This window comes from Centroberyx affinis, unplaced genomic scaffold (assembly GCF_046629955.1).
Source record: "Centroberyx affinis isolate AG114_WGS23_722 - 3 ecotype Tasmania unplaced genomic scaffold, CSIRO-AGI_Caff_v1 ptg010258l_1, whole genome shotgun sequence".
In the NCBI taxonomy this organism is placed as follows: domain Eukaryota; kingdom Metazoa; phylum Chordata; class Actinopteri; order Beryciformes; family Berycidae; genus Centroberyx; species Centroberyx affinis.
In genome coordinates, this window is record NW_027284783.1 from 79,796 (window position 1) to 101,664 (window position 21,869).

A 21,869-nucleotide genomic window follows, 5' to 3' on the forward strand; every position below is an offset into this window, starting at 1 on the left:
TGAAACAATATTAAATGGAAAAATAACAGCATCTCACTGTCTTCAAGGCAACAAGATAAATCTTGTAACTTGTCATTTTTGGAATGAAATGGTGAAATTTAAAGAGGAATATCACACAGAATATTGCTTGTTATTCAAAATAAGTTAAATGTTAAAAGAAAATATATAGGCTTTGACTGAAACTTATGATGAATGATAAAGACTTTGTTGAAATCAAATTCAAAAATCAATAGTGTAATCAGACTGAAGTGTCTCTGTAGCCTGCAATACAAAACACTGCTCTCTGAAAACCATGTGGAAGAGAAAATACACGCCAAATCAACACCAAAATCCACTGGGTTTATTAGTTCTTTTATTTGGCATCTCAAAAGATATACATGAACTGTATTCATCAATATATTTGCATAAAAGTCCACGGTTTCTGTATTTATAAAAATCAAGCATCTCTTCAAAAAGGTAAGGTTAACAAACATGTAGCTTCAGGAAAAAGAGCAAGAACATAAATGAACAATAAAATTCAGTTAGCTTCAGAAAGCCTGTTAGCTCACGATTCATCACAGGCGTTTTGCTTAAACTCAACTAAAGTCAACAGTATCCATCGGTGCAGAGCGGACATACAGTAAAAACATAGTCAGAGGCATTATTTGAAGTATTTTCCAGTCATTCAAAAAGACATTAAGCACAATGTACATTTGCACCAAGGAACTCTAGAGGGCAGCACATGCCAAAGCAACACTTTCCCTGCTACGACCAAAGTAGCCTCCTTCCTAGGCTTCGCTCACTGTGGAATGATAATAACCTGTGGAAGAGCGGAACTGGGACACAAACATGTGTTTCTGGTGGGCTGTGACACGACGAGAGTGCTAGAGTGTTTTCTTTGGGTCCTGAGGCAGGAGTGCACTTCCTAAATTTGAGTTCCAGGCTGAAAACAATTGTGGTTTTGCTGGTTTCTAAGTGGGGCTTGGTTTGGTTTTCATGTACTTAGGGTACGAATACAATGTTAATATGATCGCTTTGGCCCAGGCTGGGTTTAGGTCCGAGGAAAAAGAAGCGTCAGGCAGGTTCCATGCTCTCACAGGTCGGTTCGTCCATCCAGTATGGAACCAAGGAGCAAACTAAAGGATTACTATTACAAGCTAATGGATTACTAAAATGATACTCTAAACTCTGCAGGGAAATCTAAAGCAGGGGAACTAGAGGGTGTAGACATATAAGTTAAGGGTGGAGGGGTTTTTCTGTTTGTCTAGACAAAGTCCCTGGACCTCTTGATGGCACAGCAGAGCAGCATGCTGAAGATCATCCCAAAGATCTGTGAGGGGAAAAAAGAGAGGCATGGCATGGAGTTAAAGCTGCACTACGGCCAAGAGTTTTAGGTAAAAATACAGTTATACATCAGCCCAAATCATAAAGCAGGGCTGCGACAGAGAAGAGCCCTATTCTCCCTACATTTTAACCCCTTTGTTGATGTAATATCTATTAAAGATTCCCCTCGTCTTATCCTGTCACGTCGGAAATAATCAGAATTAAAGTCCAGCGCACATGAATGAGCCAACAAAGTGATACGTAAACGCACCAGAAGACCTGCGGACTTTTCAAATCAATGTGCGCGTTCGACCAAATTATCGCACAAACTGAAAATAAACCCGGGGCAGGATGGATCTTCACTGATGGATTACCCATGTAAAGCAAGTTCCAACTCTCTGCAAGTTGATTTTCCTACCGTATAAGGAAATGAATGGAAACAAATGGCTGCCTGAGAGGAAGAATACATTCAAAACATATGAAAAAGTAGGCCTATGGTATGCTTTGGAAAATTGTCGGTAATGTAAAGTATGCCTGCAGTGTAGTAAACGGGCTAAAGCATGTAAAAACATACACTAACACTGATATGTTCTTTTAAAACAAAGATTTTGTGCACAATTCATGCTACAATTAAACATGAGCGTGCCGTGTGCAGGATTTCTCGCATTAGCATTTAGTGCAGTGGTTCTCAACATGGGGTCCGGGGACCACCAGGGGTCCTTGAGAAGGTTCCAGGGGGTCCCCAGCAAATTGATGAATTGTTAAACTTAACCATTATTTAACTGACAAGAAGTTAACACAATTAGAGAATGTAGAAGAATTGCTATTTTGATCATAGTTTCACTGTTATCTCTCTACCTGCAATACAGACAGTCATAGAATTCTGGACAAAATCATATCTAATGATAAAAATATTCTCAGATTTGGGTCCGAGAGACAAAATCTCATCAAATGGGGGTCCGTGGCCCTAATGTGGACTAAATTAGGGGTCCTTGATGTGAAAAAGGTTGAGAATCACCGATTTAGTGTATACCACAGAAAAGTAAAAAAAAAAAGTCTTATTCTCCATTCAATGACAATGCCCATGGTGGCTATTACTGCTCATGCCAACTACCCGGTTCTGCTTCTATTTATTCCAAACAAACCGGAAACGTAAAATGCATCCTGTCCTGTGTGCCAGAGGATTTTTCCCAGGAAACACTTACCAGACTCCGGGTGGTGAAACGGAAAATAGAAAAGCTTTCAGTGTAGCAGACTCGTGGTTACAGTAAACAGACTCACCATGATGACTCCGATGCCGATGCCCACCCCGCCGATGATGTGCAGTTTGCTGTTGAATATCTTGTCGATGGCAGCAGGACAGCTCTGACAGAGGAAGGACAGACTGCATGAATTTCTACTGCACTAAGTTTTTTTCTACATATGAGGATAGTAGCAACTACAGTACACACTATAGTAACTCTTGTAGTGCCCATTACAGTAGGCTATAGTATAGTAAAATGCACAAAAACACCACAGTACATACTACAAGCTTGGTGGGATTTCAATATTCTGTTATTGATGTGTACAGCTGCTCAGTATTACAGTGGAAAGCCAAATTATGTACTTAAGGACATTTTGAGGCAAGGCAATTTTCTTGCTTACAGTTATAGCCAACATAATTTTTTCCATACTGCATTTTTTCTTTACAACTTTACTGCCCGCTGTGTTACCCATGTTGGTTTGGCCCCAGTTAGAAAGCTGGATTCTACTGGGAGATCAAACCCCACATGTTCCCACTGATGTTTCGACCCCTGAATAATCCATTTGAAGTGGATAAACATGTCGGAGAGGATTTTTCCCCATCAGCCTTTCACTGCAGTGCCACAAACTAAAAGCTTTAGCTCCGTTTGCTCTGGAAGAACAGCGCCCTCTCCTTGTTTTGTGCCGTAAAGCGATCCAGCAGATTTCCCGCCAAATCTAACCCGGCGGCACACTGTAAAATGAAGAGTGGAAGCCGGTAGATGCTGCTAATCTTCTCGGTGATAGTGTTGTTTGTTCACAGTACCTATGCTGATACAGTATTTCAGAATGAATGTGGTAATCATTTGTTGATGTTAAAATGCTAAAAGCTAATGCCAATTCCTCTCTCAACCTAATTATGTGCATTCCAATTTCTTTGTTGTGTTATTAGGCGCATTTTAATCTTATGACCTACATTTGGGTCTTAAAGTCACAATGAACTGAAAAATCACTTTTTCACCTTGTTAGCCAATTCTCCATATCAAAACATACAACTATTTAACAATAAAAGCCCAAAAAGTTATTTTTTTTATTTTCTATTTTTATATCAAAAACCCATTACTTTTAACACCTGGAAAATGCCTGGAAATCTTTTTTTTTTTTTTTTTTATTGTTACAGCTCTCTGACTTCCAGTAGGCTTCCAGAAAAATTCCAACTAATAATACCATCACTAATTTTTGAACAATACCCTCTCTGCCCCTCCCATCATATAAAACCTGTTTCCTTTTCCGAAAATACTGGTCTTGTCCTGGTGGCTGCGATTTATTCATTTAGAAGAAGTCCGAATTTGTGAAGCTCAACATGATTTGTGAAGCCTTTTTGAACCGTTTAACACTTAAACACACACATGACATCCTGTTTCAACTGGAAATCTGTCGAATTACGGAAGCGGCCACGACATCAATCTGCCATTTCCTTGTGACTTTAAACCTGTCTGTAAAAAAAACACTGCTGCGTGTTGTGTTACCGTGGTGATGAGGACCTCCAGTCCCTCCTTCTTGGGGCAGATATCTTTGGCCGCATCGACCACTGTGCCTGTGGGACCGCAGCAGTCCAACTGTGGAGAGGAAACAAGGACAATGTGACGAGTTCCACTAGGCAAGAACAACAAGATCCTGTCTGTCATGCAGTCTGAAATGCATGCAAAGCTGCGTTGTGTGTTTTGCTGCATAGAGGGAACAAGGATACCTAAACTTTTAATAAAATCAGGTCTGGAAGCTGAAATACTGATGGACTCAAAATTCAAACGCTGAAAAACTTGTGGAACTAGAAGACTCCACCTGATTAAGAATAATAATTATAACCTTTATTCATAGAGCACACTTCTTTCAGCAAAACATACATAATACTGATGTGACACAGGGGTATTTAGTTTTCCATTTATTGCATTTTTTCCATTTCATTTATGTATTTAACATTTTTTTATTTACTTTATTCAGCTGTATTCCTTGTTTGGTGGTCACTGTTTGTTGTGTTTGTGGAATGGAAAGCATTTGCATTCCAAAGTGCTTTACAGGATAAATACAAACTTGAGCATAAAAATTGTAGTTGCCATTTACAGTCTGAATTAACGGAAGTGAGTAAGTGTGTGTGTGTGTGTGTGTGTTCTCACCCCAAAGTGGATGAGGCGGAGAGTCTCCTTCAGCGCTTCCTGTCTGGTGTCTTTGTAGTTGGTGTAGGTCTGCTTGTAAAACTCTGTAACGTCCTCCACCACCTAGACAGAGAAAAAAAGACCAAAAAAAACAAAGAAAGCAAGAAAGAAAGCGTATGTTTATTAGAATTGCTGAGATTGCTGACACTAAAAAAAAAAGTGTCCGTGTTGGTCAGTGTGTGTGTGTGTGTGTGTGTGTGTGTTCTGTACCCTGTCCTTGTTGGAGAGGCCCCAGATCCCAGCAGCCACTTCTACAGCGAAGATGACGAGCAGGAAGAAGAAGAACTAAGCGAGAAAGATGAAAATGTTAAGAACATCAAACCTGCTCACCCAAGTCACACTGTACTGACTTATAATGAACAATTTCACATTTCTGAGACTATCTGCCATCTACATGCAGTGTAGTACATACATTCATTTTACTTGTCTGTATGTTCTATTGTTATTTTGCACACCTCATAAATCTGTAACTCATACTTTTTCATAATTTTCATTCGTACATTTGTTGACACATTGAAATTGTCAGTTGTGTCATGTTTAATACCCCCCACTTATATATTCTCAATTATATTACAAAATAGTAACAGTAGATAGTTTCATATAATCTCTTATCTTATTAGGAACATGTTCCAAAAAGTTGAGCCCATTAATGCATATTACATACATGTATTGTAAAATAAAAATGTATATATAATCTTTCTTTAACCTGTCTCTTTCACCTTCATGACTAGTAGACTAGTAGGTTTTAATAGATGAAATCAATAAGGGTTCATAGTTTTTATTGTCTTTCATATTAAGAGCAGCTAATCATCATCAATATCCTCTCCAAGTACTAGATGAACAGAGAGACAGAATGACTCACCAATCCCAGCATGCACGGCGATTCCTTGATGGCTCCGCAGCATCCCAGGAAGCCCACAACCATCATCAGAGCCCCCGCTGCAATCAGGATGTACACACCTACAACACACACACACACACACACACAAAAAGTCAGATATATATACACACACAGTGATAAACACACATACTCACGCTACATAGAATATGCTACAGGTCATCCTAGTGCTTCTCCTAAATGCTAATTTGCATGAGATACAGACAGAGAGACAACATGTTTCATTGCTGGTTTAGTTTCGCACATTCTACAGCAACATAACAGGTTTTTTTTAAAGCCAAATGTGAATTTTGAATGTGAATAATTTTTAGCCTGTGTCTCTTAACTTTAAATGAGTGGTCCTCAACCTCCTTTTTTATTGGGGTACTCTGTTTGTTGCTCTGTTTGACCTGCATGTTGAGGAGTGACACATAAATAAAATTCTATCTATCTATCTATCTATCTGTTAAAACAGCAAACAGGCAGAGAATACACAGCAGAGTCGAGAGTTGGCGTTTCTGTTATTGCCTCTGGATGCGGTTTTCAGCTTTATGAATCATATATGCGGCAAAACATCTCGTCAACAAGACATAAATCACATTGCGGTTGAGTTCAGAGAAGCTGCGATGTGGATTTCCAAACATCAGCCTGTAAAACAATAAGTTCTACAAGTAATTAGAGCCGTCCATGAAAGCTGACTCGCCGTATTTACTGCCACTAGATGTGGCTTTCACCAGTATGAATCGTAATGTTGTGCATAATTCATCCAAACATAAAAGAGAGGAAAACACGGATGTGGGATAACAATAACTGCAATGCTGATGTCACTGGGACATTAGGACAGCGCGCGCACACACACACACACACACACACACACACACACACACACACACACAGTCCTCCCCCAGTGCTTTTTTCAAGCCGTTATTAAGATGTTTGTCATTTCAAGCCAATCCTCTGTTGCCTGTCTGCCCACTTCACTTATCAGTTTGACGGAACCAAACACAGAGGGGAAAGAGCGGAGGGAGGGAGGGAGTCTTTCTTTCGGTGACAGTTCTTCAGAGAGTTCGGGAGGAAAACAAAAGCGGAGAAACAAAGGCATCCCTGTCCGTGAGCGAAGAATGAAAGCGGTGTGTGTGTGTGTGTGTGTGTGTGAGAGTGTGTGTGCTGAGCGCTCTGGCAGGCTAGAGAAATGGCCTTGGCTATGGACAAACTTCAGCCTCATCTGCCTTCTGCACAGTGTGACTATTCTCTCTCTCCCTCTCTCTCTCTCTCTCTCCCCCCCTCTCTCTCTCATATAACTGGTTCCGCTGGATTCGACTCCCAGAAAGACACAAAAAACTGTCAGTGCCCAAACTAAGTCTTCTTGACATTGGTAGCTCTTAGAATAGCCAGTATAAACAAGGGATTAATTTGATTTGGTTCAAATTTAATTGTTGGTCTTTCATTGCCACTACTGTGTGGCACATGAGAAGACAAGGTTTCACTGTGTCTGAAAGGTGAAACTTCTACGGAAAACTTCTACTTCTTCAAAATGATTTCCAAGTGATTTACGCAAAAACATGTCGTTCCTGTCCTGCCAGTGAAAGAACACACACAAACACCAATGTCCATAGAGGTTATCTAGGGACATGAGATGAGCAGATAGGATGCAGATTGCACTGCTAACCTCGTTTGGTATTAATCATGGAGCGGACAAAGAAACCTGTCATTGCGTAGTGACAAAATATCTAATTCCCCTTCCCCCATAGCAACAGCTCAAAAACATCCATGCCCATGAGGTCAATGCCCATGAAAGAGAGCTGTGCAGTGTGTTGATCAAATCCCTCCAGGGCCTTTAGATTCGATGAAACTTTAATGATCCCTGTGGGGAAATAGGGTACAGTTGTAAGGGATGAGAGAGAGAGAGAGAGCATCTTGCTTCCTGAATTTGATGCGTTTCCTATTCAAACAGAATATTGGGGCGGGACAATAACGCAGGGAGGGATCGTTCCAAAGTGTAAACCAATGGGATATCAGTGAGGGAGAGCAAGGCGGTTTTATTTGGTGGGAGGGAATTTTTTTTTATGCCATTTCAATTAGGGGGAATTGTGGGACGATGCTGATGTTTTGTACCCTGGGTGTGAATGTAAAAGGCAGCACTTTGAAGTCAAAAGCCTTACCGGTGAGGAAGACTGAAGGCGAGTCCTCTCCATTAAACAGTCCTGCCGTCCTGGTGTCAAAGCGCAGCCAAAGTCCCACAGCCAGCACTCCAGTGCCTGCCAGCTGTACGCACACACACACACACACACACACACACACACACACAAGCACACACACAGAGAGTGAAAACGATTAGGTCTATGAAAGAGATAGGCTATATTTTGACAATCCAAACAACAGGACACTTATGCCCTTTGTTTTTGTGACTATGAATGCTATTGAATAGTCTGTGACCATGGAATTAGTTAAGATACATCCTGGCATGTCAAGGAAATCTCTAAGACAGCTGCCATAGAACAACAGGGTTCAAACTTGTCAGGGTTCAAACTGATCAGCGGGTTAGATATTCATCCTCTTCATCCCCATGCAGATAAAGTGTTCTCATATCAAGATGAAACCTGATAATTCCCACAAAACAATAACAAGAAGGCAGGGGAACAGATGCTGGGATGGTGCGCACTGTACCAAGGACAGTTCACAGTTGAGGAATGAAGCTTAGCAAACCTTTCAAAAATGCTGCATAACACACTCCCACACATACATACACTCCCACATACCCATGCACCCTGTGGAACCTAACGAACCAGCAGCTCCCCTCTTTTTTAAAAGGTAAAGTCCATCCTCAGATACTCTCACACCGTTGGATATCACCAATTGGTGATGTTCAGTGCATTCCAAGTGTAGTAATTTACTTTTTTACTTATTTACTTTTATTGTTCTCAGCAACACCCAGAGCAGAAGTGTGAACATATTGCCTTCAATCAAAGGCGGGGGTACTGGCATATAAATATAGCAAGCTAGTGAACTAGTTCATGAACATTGGGGTGTGTCCATGATCGCAGCCACGCCCTTTATTCAAAACACAAGTTGTTTCTGTCTTGTGGCTGCTTTGCATTCTGGTCTATTGAGGCTACTGTCAGTGGAGAAATTGGTACCTCTTCCTCTTCTACGATGGATTTCTCCCTATATGATTGTTGAACATCGGGGCAAAATGGCAGCTCTAGAAAGAAGCCCTCGCTCTTTGATTCTGAGGGACTGACACCAAAACCTGACGTTTACCGTTTTGGCCAGTTACACACTGGACTAAGCAAAATACACCCAAAAAATGGGCCCAGAAATAGCTGGTTTTTAACAGTGCTAAAAGGGTTTTAGGGTGGATTTTCCCTTAAAATGTTAGTTTCAGGTGAGGATGCAACTGATGAAAGACATTCAGTGACAGTTACGTTGCATAAACTGAAACTCACTTCTTCAACTGAGACCCCCGCCCCCTTCTCTCTCTCTCACCACTGTTTCTATTACCACTCATTAGGCAGGGTGGGACAGAATTCCATTAGTGTTGGTTTCAGTGGTTTCAGTGGAGATGCTGTTTCCAAGGCCTATCAAACACCAGTGATTGAGAAAACTTGTCCACTAATAATTAATCTACTAACGACGCTTATAATGACAAAAGAATGCAGATGCAGCTTTTGTTGTTTTAATTAGTTTAGATTTTACTTTGTTTCCTTAGAACATTATCTTACAGCACTTTGTAACTTAAAAAAAGTGCTGCACACTTATGAATGGCAGTGGTAGTAAGCTTGAGGGCAGGCACATTGCGTGTGAGTGTGTGTGCGCTTGTGTGTCCCATGCTGTTCACTATAGTGATAATACCCCATAATGACTCAATCTCTCCTAAGCAACCACAAAACACAGTTTACTACCACTGTTGGTTGACACCCAAATACTTCCATAATGTCATACAGCGTGATCTAGCCGTCTGTGTTGTGCAACAGGAATGTATGTGTGTGTGTGGGTGTGTGATAACGCATCCGTGCTATCTGGCAGCATCATGCCCCAACATGTCTTGGGTATCCTTCCCGCTACAGTCTGCTGACCATGAAAACACACACACACACACACACACACAACTCAGCCAAGGAAAAAAACAGAACATACTGACATCATTTCAGTAAGATATTGGTCTATGACACACAAGCAATGTCATCTTTCCACTGAAGTTGTTATTGTTTTTCCATAATGTCTCAATCTCAAAGTTTGGAGTCGTAACAGACAAAAGAAGAAGAGTCATCATGACATCACAGCAGTCAGACATAAGGGTAAAGTAACTGTTGAGTGATAGGTTTTACCCACCTAGTGACTGTGTCTGCAATCATCATCTCAGTACATACCCAATCCTAACAATAAGCGCCGTCCATACAAATCATCATGTAAACTGTAGCATGTAGTATGTGAAGTATCAACATCCCGCTTTACAGTTTCAACATACTACATTCAACACTAGCATGTCTAGGATCACATTGCTGTTGTGGAGAAAAATATTTTGCCTACTGACCCATTCTCAAAAGCATTACACTGAGACAGCTAACTGATCTGCAGGTACTTAAGACAGACAGAGCTTGTCTGAATCCTAATGCTCACATGGATTAGGGACGACTAACTTTACACTTTCTATATAGTGTATAGGCTGTGGTCCAGCCTTGGGTTTCACACTGCGTTCACAATATCTGGGAAATGGGAAGTTGCTTTCGTTGTTTTCGAGCTTGAATTGAGGGAAATGAGCAGTTTCAACAGCAAATCAATAAACTAATCCCATTTCCCCCTGATAGAGATCAGCCAGGAAATTCCAGTGGTACCTCATATATTGACAATCACTCACTGAGGTCAGTCAAAATCTGACTTTTTCCCCTCTTTAACAAACTCTGGTACAACATAGCGATTATGAGGATGAAGAACTTCGTACGTAAGGACTCCAAGGTTCATACAACACTTAAGTAAGATGGAAACTTAGGGAAGACCTGGAGCAAGTTTTGTCCAACCATGATCACAGCAACACTACACCAAATACTCCCAATCGCCATTGCATTATCCTCTAACAGGCAATGCTACATCTCATATCAAAAGCCTTGGAAGGCAGTATTCCAAAAACTCATATTCCATCTGACAAAAGAGAGGATTTGAATAGCTATGATTCACCTTGTAAAACTCAACATGAGTCATGGAGGCAGATTTAACAAAATCTTTCTTGTCTAACACATTAATCTGGAGGAAAGCTATTCACCACACCTAGCGATCTGTCGGTATGTACCCTATGGCATGAACTGTGACTGAACTCACAACAGATTTGTCTATGTCTGAGCAAATCTTACCAACAGGTTTACAGGCCTAGAGGTTTTCCATGTTACCTGTGTCTACAAGCACAAATTGACAGAAGCCATTGTATATCACAATCATGTTGATATGAGTTACTCGCCCACACAACTGAGTGAGTAAGGCTTACACACACAGACACACCTCGTAATTTGTGAAAATCTTCAAATGTAGCCTATAGCATAAAGTGAGTGAAATCAGAATCAATTTGTCAGTTTTGGTTACTGTTATCCTCAAGTTATGGAGAAGGGGTTCAAGACATCCGCACATTGAATATGCAGTATAGTACTTTGACCTGCCAGTGCAGTTACACAGGAGCTATGGTTCACTCACACACACACAAAGAGTGATGAAAGATGTCTTTGCACATTCCAACATTTCAAAGCCCTTAATCTGCACAAGTAGATCAATCTCCTACAGTGTAAACATCATTTTTACTACACTCAGAAACACTGGGAAAAGTACTGGATGGTAATACATTATGGTTTCTCAAACAGACCATAAAAATGCTGATGTTCTGCTGATGTTCTGCTCCTTTGCCTCATAGTCTTCTATTGATGTAAACATAAGAAACTGAATAGACTTAAACTTAAAAGACACTCACTATCCCAATATATACGGTTTTGACTGTGCTGTAACACAGTGAATTCAACTATAGCACACACAGTCACAGTATCAGTAATACATATGCAAACCCAGTGCAGTGAGACAGCAACAGTTCATTATAATTAATTGGAATTGATAAGGAAGAAACTGAAATCAAAAATCTATCAAATGTAAACAACAGTTTTGCAGCGATAAAAACAAAGTCGGCTTTAGCTGAAGTCTGCTAACAAGAGCTCAGTCAATCAATCTTAGAATGGAAATACCCTTCTAATCCTATGTTTTGGGGGGTGGGGCTACCCTCTGGATCACAGATTGGGCCTTTAGCTGTACTGTTATCATCTCATTTGTCCTCCCATGGCTGCCTGTACTATCATTACGCACACTGAAACTGCAGACCCCAAATATCAAAACACTGATTAGGCATGAACCAACAATCACAGTCAGTACCTTCTTCCTTCTCTCTCATAGAGCAGGCACTGTGTGTGTGTGTGTGTGTGTGTGTGTGTGTGTGTGTGTTCTTCCAAGGGGGTAATCAGGTAATCAGACTAATAACACAGCAGGCAGCATGGAGATATGGGAGTAAATCTCCCTGTGAAATCCGCTCAAATCTAAATGAAGAACACAACAGGCGCTGACTTTTTCATTCATCTCACATATCTTATCTTATCTTATCGTATCTTATTTTGAAATAATGACACACACAACCTTGGAGTTGTCAAATGACAAATGGGCCCTACAATTTCTCCTTTCCCTGTGGCGACATTATACTTGAGCTTATCTTTATAGCTCAGCCTTTGATCGAAGAGATGATCTAATAAAATAACAACTGGCAACAATCAAGTGTAATGTGAAACTCTTGAGAAAATAGGTCATCAATTTACATGATTCTATGCTCATTACCATTTTTCCAGCGTTTTTTTTTATGCCTCAGAAATTCCAATTGTAACCAATAATTTGCATTACTTCATGCCAGCCATCATTTCGTCAGACTGGGTGTCAACTTTTTCCAGTGGTGGATATCAATTCAATTGTAACCACACACACACACACACCTGAGGTGAATTTGCTCAGCTGATACATCTGAACTTTCCACCACAGCTGTTTATCTATACCTGATGAGAAGAAAAGCAAATACGAGGAGAAATTTGCAAGCTGTGGTGGTGGCAATGAGCACACAATGTGACAAAAAAGCTGTTTTCCATTCAGAAGCACATTTTACAAACGGTGTTATCTAGCTGCAAGATTTCAAACTGGTTTTAATTTGCCTTGCATTGCCTTTTACCAACACCATTTCTTTCAAAAAGGCACCCAACCATTTCAAACATTTAAAATTTAACACTAGAAGCTGAGCAGCATTCCAACCTATCACCTTGTCCAAACAAAGAGAGGAAACAAATTACTCTAAAACGACCACTGACAGCTTATTTTCACTACTTGTGAACTCTCATCTTTTGCTATCACTGAAACCTTTTGCAATCCAAAATGTAACCGACCAAACCAGTTCTAACATCAGCTATGTGTCATCCAGCTTCTTATATATCAACCAAAACCAACATTGTGAAAGTGGCACAACCTACCCAGAAGAGAAAGTTGAAGATAAACATCAGGTACTTGATGCACTGCAGTGCCCCCATGGCTCCCAGTGAAAGATAGAAGATATTTTTTTCAAAAGAAATTCCAAATGGAAGTGAGCTCCAGTCAGGAGTTAAACCTTCTTCTTTACCGCCGAGAACAAGTAAGGACAGGGAGTGGAAAGAAGAAGAGAACTGGAGGACTTTTTTTTTTTTTTGTGAACCACACCCTCCCATGGACACCTGGGTATTGTTGGGTAGTCAGGGGGAGGGGAGGGACAATGTAGGAAATAGGGGGTGGGGCGTGTGTGTGGGGGTGGGTATGTGTGTGTTGGATTACATATGAGTAATGTCTCTACTCAAGGTGATAAAATGAACATATCGACTGAATAATATTTTCAGGAATGGCATCTTTGATAACACCAAACTCATCTGTGCGGATAATCATAAGTTTCCTTCTGTTTCACCAATACAATATTCTTCACAAACAGACTTGTTTTTGTCTGTTTTATATCTTTACTGTAGCAAATCATGTAACTATGTGGTGAAAATGAAATGGTCTAAGTGTAAACCAAACATTCAAGCTGGAATTCAAATGCCATTTTGACACGATCCTTGGATGAAAGAACTCAAAAGCTGTCTAACTTATTTAACCCCATCATGCAAAAAGAGTGCGAGAAAGAGAGAGTCAGACACTGAGAGACAGGCATACACACACAGATAGCAAAATGAGGTCGAGAGATAGGCAAACAGAGAGGGAGAGAGGGTGAGAGAGATAGAGAGAGAGAAAATGTAGGGATGTTTGAATGTATAATGAACAGCAGACTGGAAATGACGACAACGCGGTTCAGTAAAATCAATACTCTTGCCTCCATTGAGACAAAATGTGCAGCAAAAAATAAGGCGGGGAAAGAGGTTCCACAGGTAGACACACACACACACACACACACACACACACACACACACACACACACACACAAACAAACACACACCTCCTGAGACTGGGGCTCAGTGTTGTTTGCTAAGGTAACTCAAACTGCTTTCTCCCAGTAGACCCAGTGCAACCAACAATGCTTGCATTGTTCCCAAGCTGCAGGAGCCTCCCCCCATCTCTCTCTCTCTCTCTCTCTCTCTATCTATCTCAGAAAATGCCACCAGTGTCCTGACAATCTATTTTTTTTTTTTATTACAAGTACAGTCCAAAGTGCCACCTGTTTGATTTGTGCGCCCCTCCCTCTTTGACTGAGCAGGTTACTTCTGATACAGGGGAGAACTGCTTGCTGCCATGTTTCTTGCTGGCTATGAAAATGAACCGCTAACACTGTATCAGACGGTGAAAAGCAAAAGCCACAGCAGTAAGATGCTTCCATGCCACAGTAATCTGTTTAATGTGGGAGTATGCCCGGCATCTTAACCAGGTTTCTCATCATCAGAGTATGAGCTTAACCTGGTTATTCTAACCCGGTTATGATGTTTACATGTTTTGACCCTCTTCCCTGTTGGCATGACAGGAGATACAGAGACAAGCGAGAGAGGAGCGTGTGGGAGAGGGAGGCGTAGGGAGGGAGAGAGAGGCGGAGGGAGGGAGAGAGAGACGTAGGGAGGGAGAGTTCAAAATAGAGAAGAGAGAGAGAAAGAGATAGCGTTGAGTGTTCACACAACCTCTCTGTCCCTTACTGACAAATTGGGCTCACTAGCACCCCCTACTGGAATTATTCTGCAGGTACTGAACTAATGCAAGCCTGGAAATTGCCGAAGTCAAAGCCAGGTCTCCAAAGTACATTGACGAATCTGCCATTTAGCCATGAAAGAAAATAAATGTGATAATTCTATGTGGCTCAATAGGCAGAGAAATAATGTAATTTAATGGGTACAGCATGTTATGGTGGGATATTATTTTGCTGTGAATTTCCACGGTCATTACCATTCACTCCAGTGTCAGGAAAAACCTACATACACAAGTGCGCTTCCTTTATTGTTACTTCTCTAAAGGCTGTCACCTTATAACGTCATCATAACACCTACAGAGCTGAGTATGATGAGGAAAGGAGAGGCATACGGTCATTTTAATAGGTTTGAAGTAAACTTGGCTATTCAGTTGCATGATGTCACAACTCAGCCAATTTGTGCACCATCTAGAACCCGGATATCCCAGACTTCAGTGCCCGAGTTGGGGAGACATTCAAGTGCTACTTCTTGGTGGGAAACCTTTATATCCGATAATCCCGACAGCAGATGGATGCACTATTACACAGGTTGCCCTTTCACACTGATGATTTCCTCACCTATGCCTGGTCACTAGACTAGGTAGGGCTTTGGTTCCCACTGGAGTCATTTGTGGCTTAAATTGATTGTGTTTCCCTATAATCGGTTAAATGTCATAAATGCTACAGAAAGCCTACAGTCCAATAAGTAACCTGTAGGATGCATGTTATCCAGGTCTACACTGAGGATGGAAATTATAGACTTCAGCTCAATGATAGGAGGTACGCTACTTGTTGACACTGGTCAGAGATTAGGTGAGATCTACATGTAGGCAAATGTCTCCACTGTCTGGCAGGACCCCACCCTTATCCTCTGCACAGCTGCAAAGCACAGTTGAAAGGGATGCCTGCTGCCCAATGCTCCAAAATGCTCTGCTGCTGAGTTATTTCTAAATTCAAATACAAATCTCCCAATTTGGATGTTAGGTTTCCCTATGTTATATGCAGCAAACTCATAAAGATAAAATTCTGTCACTCTGTGAAGCTGTGCTATAGTAATAACATTTTTTCTTAAAATAATTATTGTGATTTGGAATGAAGCATCTCAGGACTTATGCTTATTGAGGCTAATTTATTACACTAACTTTCATTTACAGCACATCCATGTGTCTATTTTGGAACAACACACATTTGTGTTGAACGCAACATAGGCTATATTAATAACAGCATATGCTGTGTCAGTATGTGCGCTTATTCTCCGGGATGTGTTGAAAAACGCACATCCTTTTTAGAGTGCAGTTTTAACCGTTATCTGCAGAAAGTCTGAAGATAAAATCTGTAATTCTGTGAAGCTAGTATGATAAAAAAAAACGAGCCTTGGGTCTTTTAACATTTCCTGAATCATCATGGTGCATAGGCGTCTCTCACATTTCGTTAAAAAAAAAATCTGGAAGTCTACTGTTTATGTTATTGGCAAAAGTACATACCACATAAATATTATTCAAGATCTATTCTTAATTATTAGGAGCCACTCTTCACTTCGGCGCACATCCAATAGCCTACACGAAACTGTATGTTATGTCATTACAATTTCAACTTTTAAAATTGGTTCTTGTGTTATTGCCACAGTCCTCTTGCACCACACTAGCCGGGGTGGGCGGTTACGACAAGTGTGAACCAGTTCTAAAAGTTAAAATTGTATTAAAATGACAGTTGGTTGAAGGATTATATGTATGCCGAATTGAAGAGTGGCCCCTAAAGATTCAAAAAAGGTCTTGAGTCACATTTTAGAAGCAGCCCATGTAACGGTACTTTCGCCGATAAGCAAGGCGGCATCAAATTGACATTTTTAAAACTGAGTTCAACACAAATTCCCAGCAGAAACAAGACAGGTGCTGGCTGACCTTCTCACGTGATCCCGGTACAAGACTGTGACAAAAGTAAATAAAAATGTTTAATTTTGTGACTTACCCAGAAGACGAAATTAAAGATGAAGAGGACGTATTTGACGCACAACTCTCCACCGGTTAGAGCGGCCATTCCTGCTGTGGCTGTTGATGTGTTTATCGTTGGATTTAAGTGTCAAATGTTTAAGTCGCGCTTCCTTTTTCAGGTTTTATTTTTGTCCAATTTGGGTTGATTGTGTCAGGCAGAGTGGGAGGCTGGACAGAGCACGCGCTGAACAGATGCCGCTCTGTTGCTCCGCGCGCCTCTCGCTGGGCGGAAATTGCGGCGCGCGATGCTCAACTACACCCACAGAAAAAGTGACAGAAATAGAGATTGTTTTTCTTTCTTTCTTTCTTTCTTTCTTTCTTTCTTTCTTTTTTCTTTCTTTCTTTCTTTCTTTCTTTCTTTCTTTCTTTCTTTCTTTCTTTCTTTCTTTCTTTCTTTCAGGTGACTGGCTGTGACAAGACAAGTCAGCAGACTAGCAGACAGTGTCCCTTCTGGTAAAGATAATCACTTCAATACACAAATAACCATGGAAAAGTCTCCAGTAAATGTAATTAAACCAGCAACTTTACTTACACCAAGAGTACACTAACCCTAACTAACAATTTTTAAAATCCTTCAGGTGATTTAACCTTTATAATTAGGTTTACTTGTATAGTAATGGTTTCAAAAATCACCTAAAAAACAAATATGGAGTGCAGCTAACTGGCTGGTGTCGCTCTCAGTCTGTCTTGTTAGCATTACAAAGTTATTAATTCTCACTATTTTACATTCTGTTGACAGCAGACAGACAAATACATGGCTGTTGACATGCTAACAAAAATACAAAAGAGCTTTTTTTCAGATTTGATTCCCCAAGTCCCTGCAGCTAAGAGTAATAATAATAATCATTTCTTTTAATTCCTTTATTGCCAAAGCAGTTTACGAGCTGTCAATTTTCAAAAGCCAACAAACTATATATATGTATATATATATACATATACATATATATATTTGGTTTAAAAATGTGTTATACAATAGTATATAATCATCAATATGAATGATAATGTATTAACAACTGGGAATATGTAGTTATGCAAACCATTCAAAAGCAAGCAAGGACATATTAGACACTGTAGTAAACATTCTGTGTGTGTGTGTGTGTGTGTGTGTGTGTGTGTGTGTGTGTGTTGGGTGATACTGATCACAAACATATTAAATGTTTTAATGGCTTTTGGCCTGAGGCTATGTTTAAAACTCTCTCTCTCTCTCTCTCTCTCTCTCTCTCTCCCTCTCTCTCTCTCTCTCTCTGGTGGGAATGTGACTGTTTTCTTCTTCTGCAGAACAAAGACGACAGTGTGACCGGTCATCCCACTACTGTTGTTTGCAGCTGCACACACACACACACACACACACACACACACACACACACACACACACACACACTGATGATGATGACCAAGGGTGCGACCCCGCTGACCAGAAGGAATCATAACCATGGGAAAATTATAACTGTAAACACACAGACGGCTTCAATCTAAAACAATGTTTTCTACATGTCTTACAGTTAAATTGATATATGGAGCCAATATTGTGCTTTTATTATAAATCAGATCTGGTCCAGCCAGTGTCTGATATGATGGATATGATGCAGTTTGATTGATTGCATATTTATTGTAGAATTGATCAATACTACACTGGTTGTCTATGGGAAGAACTTAACCTAAATTGATTTTACACAAGTATGGATCAAAATGTAATTCTTCTTCTTTTTCTTCTTCTCCTTCTTCATCTTCTTCTTCTTATCTTGCATTTCAATGGAGAGTTTTAGTGTCCCATGATGGTTTTCGGGGGAAACAATATTTGACATTTTTGGGAGGCATTAGAATTGGTAAAATTCTAATGAAGAAGATATTGAATATCAGCACAAAATATCAGTTTTGACCAGCTTCAATCCAAAAAACAGGATCAGTATTGGCCTTCGAAAACCCATATTGGTCGAACCCTAGTTTGTCCAGCTATCTGTCTCTGTGTTCTGGCTCGGTTGGGATGAAAGACTGTGTGTGTTCCTCTCTGAAACAACACTGCCTTCATCGCTGCACTCCTTCATGGTGTGTGTGTGTGTGTGTGTGTGTGTGTGTGTGTGTGTGTGTGTGTCTCGCTTTCCGAAACAACTCGGCGTTCATTTCTGCACCCCTCTACAAAGCCGCCCTTCAAAGCTCTAGCCACCGCCTGTGTGTGTTTGTGTGTGCGTGTGTTTGTGTGTGTGTGTGTGTGTGTGTGTGTGTGTGTGTGTGTCCCAGACAGGGTCACTGAGAGGGAGATGAGGCAGAGGAGGAGATGGCATCACATTCCCAGCCACCACACAGAGAAATAACCAACATTTTTCCTGGTTTGCATCAGCCCAAAATGTCATGCACTCTCTGCTGCTTTACAGTAACATGCTGTGTTTGTCCAGCAGTGATAAATGAATGTCTGAATAGGTCTGCCACCATACTGGAGTTTGATAAGATACGCAACTAAACTGTGAAGGTGGAATCACTCCATCTAATGTGAGAGCTTCCTCAAGTTCAGTTCACAGTGTCAAATCTATTTAAAGTGGTATTAAGTAGTCTGTGAGCTTTATCGCCCTCTATTGGTGGCCAGTAGGAACTGCAACAACATTGATAGAACTTGTCTCTTTTATATGACTTTGACTGTATTCTGACTTTATACATTATTGTATGTTGTTAGCCTGCAACTTTTCTGTCTGTCTTGATGCTGCTTTCTTGGCCAGGTCAAGGTCAAACAAAGGTTGAATTAAAAATGACGTTGCCATTGTGAGATGCAGAAAGCTACAGGCAGCTATTCTGGGCATGTGGCATTTCCCAAACTAGATCTCCTTGATATATATGATGAGAAACTGTGTACTGTGGAGCATCCACTGTCTTCTGGATTGCCAGAAAATATATATTTCATCCAAAAACTCGCTATATGTGACTGTTCCACCACTAACAATCATAGTGTGTAGAGTGGCGATGGTGGCAATGTGTTAAAAAGTGGCAGTGTGTGTGTCTGTCAGCAGACATGGCCTTAAACAAGACAAGACCCCCTAACTGCAAAACAATAAAAGCAGAAAAAAATAATATAAAATAAGCAACAACAATAAAGCAATAAAAGCTATAAAATAGAACATGAAGTGTGTGGTTATGTAAACATATACACAGCATGTATAAACATACAAAGCAATGTATATACATTATGAAATAGGTGGAGTCACTATAAAAGTATGATTAGTATTATGCAGTATGTAACAATGGGAGGGAAATGGAAAACTGAAGAAATCAGATATGTAAATTTACAGCAATACACATGATGTGCAAATGATGTGTATTAAAATATGCATAAACATGCAGCAGCCACCCCACAAGGCATGCACATATGCAGGAAAACAACACACAGCACAGCGGCTTCGTAATTCATCATTTTTCAGACTTTTCATTCCTACATTCCTACTTAGTTTGTTCTTGACAAGTTGTCGGTTGTGTTTTTGTGTGTTTGTGTTTCAGGAATATAGATTAAAGCTCCTCTAGGCCGCTTTACACTTTACACTTTGGCAGCAAGAAGTAGCTTTATTTGCATCATCCAGCACCTGTCCCAAGCATGCAGTCTCTGCTCTCCAGTGCCTTGTCAGTCCACTGTTGGACAGTGTGGGAGGGCTTACAGCGCCCTCTAGTGTCATAAGACTCAAACTCACTACAACCTGTGTATTTATGATATCTCTGTTTCTGTATTTTTGATGGATAAATAGCATGAGATATTTCTATTCTTTTTGGCATTTTGAAGCCATTTTTTCACCTAAGCAAATTGAAATTAAAAAGTTTAATAAAAAATGGCCAATTTATAGCTATGACAAAATTTAAGCTTGCACTCTATCTTAACTGGCAGCTTGTACATCACTTAACAATTTATATATCAGTTTAACAGCTAGGCTATGTATGTATGTATGTATTTGCCAATCTATTTAAAAAAGCAAACGTGACTATTTAACTGCAAGTTAAACGACCAAAGTCAGAAATGGAAATGGAGCTGCTATGTTGCTCTACACTTATCTCACCCTGGAGAAGCATCATGGCCTTGGAATTCTAAGGTTCCAAATGACACTTTAGTCAAAAAATAATTCATTCATATAATGCAAACAGGTCTTAACATATTGCTAAAGTTAGATATAGATGGGTATATTTGTTTTTCAATAGGCAACGGGATGTGAGAACCGAAAAGCTTAATATCTCATAACTACTCTGAACGCAGATGGAACTTTGCATTTCCAAGCTTTCAATCATAAAGAGCCACATCAAATAAATGAAGGGTAGGCTACGTTTCAGTACAGTGAATTTAACCAAACTCCTAAACACATTAACAACTATGATCCCAGCTGAAGAGCAGGGGTTTCATTGTTGGAGTCATGTGTCTGTCACTCAGAGCCATGTGGCTGATCTGTTCTCAGTGACCAGCAGTTTGAGTTTTGGTCATTCAAAAACACACTCTTGATTTACATTGTCTCATTTTACATAAATCTCCATCGGACAAAGTAGTCAATGGTGAGTTATTTTTGTTGCAGTGGGTCTGATGTCACCTGCCTGTACAGTGATGTGTCCAACCACAAGCCTGCATTCAGCTCTCTATTCTGTACAGTACACCCATAAAGGTTTGCATTTCTGCATTTTGCATTTATGCTTTTTTTGTCTCTTACAATCAGTTGAGCTTTGCCTTTGGTAACAAAACAGCAGCCTAAGCAGAAATGTAGCTTAAAAGATGCAAGATTTGTGTTCCAACACAACAGAAGAAGCAAGGAGACAGGGACAAAATAATCTTTTTCTTTTTGCAGCCTTTCACCTCTCATACGTTGTTCTGATATTCCAGTCCAAAATGAACACAGTCCCTCAATGCCTTTATGCCTGCTTCGTGTAGATAACCGGGGTGTGAGGCTGGGATCCATGTTTAGACACAAGTGTGATAAACGTATGTTCCTTTCCTGCTTAGTCCTGCTGAAAGTTCCAAGTGCTTTGAAACGACACTTGGATGGAAAGTGACTTCAACAACCTGACCTCAGACCTGC

The 21,869-nt window shown here is 40.4% G+C and overlaps 1 protein-coding gene across 2 annotated transcripts; it reads right to left on the reverse strand.

Annotated features, from left to right (window-relative positions):
• Window positions 1-336: 336 nt before the first annotated feature.
• On the reverse strand, window positions 337-16,988 carry LOC139640694 (CD9 antigen-like). 2 transcript variants are annotated; one of them, XM_071514881.1, is made up of 8 exons: window positions 16,814-16,988; window positions 7,776-7,878; window positions 5,599-5,696; window positions 4,947-5,021; window positions 4,698-4,799; window positions 4,053-4,142; window positions 2,584-2,667; window positions 337-1,309 (listed from the first exon to the last, which is right to left on the reverse strand). In XM_071514881.1, exons 1-8 carry the CDS (start codon window positions 16,880-16,882, stop codon window positions 1,244-1,246), a joined length of 687 nt encoding a protein of 228 aa, XP_071370982.1. In that variant the 5' UTR covers window positions 16,883-16,988; the 3' UTR covers window positions 337-1,243. The 2 variants fall into 2 exon arrangements, with proteins under 2 accessions (XP_071370982.1, XP_071370983.1); XM_071514882.1 differs by lacking the exon at window positions 16,814-16,988 and adding an exon at window positions 13,146-13,327.
• Window positions 16,989-21,869: the final 4,881 nt, after the last annotated feature.

Bases quoted from the DNA above. Each gene is read 5' to 3' on its own strand.
- LOC139640694 (XM_071514881.1), bottom strand. From the start codon at position 16,882: ATGGCCGCTCTAACCGGTGGAGAGTTGTGCGTCAAATACGTCCTCTTC. The intron at 4,143-4,697 runs GTGAGAACACAC...TCCTCTCCACAG, and splicing joins TCCGCCTCATCCACTTTGGG to TTGGACTGCTGCGGTCCCAC. The intron at 1,310-2,583 runs GTGAGTCTGTTT...TTCCCCTCACAG, and splicing joins TCGGCATCGGAGTCATCATG to ATCTTTGGGATGATCTTCAG.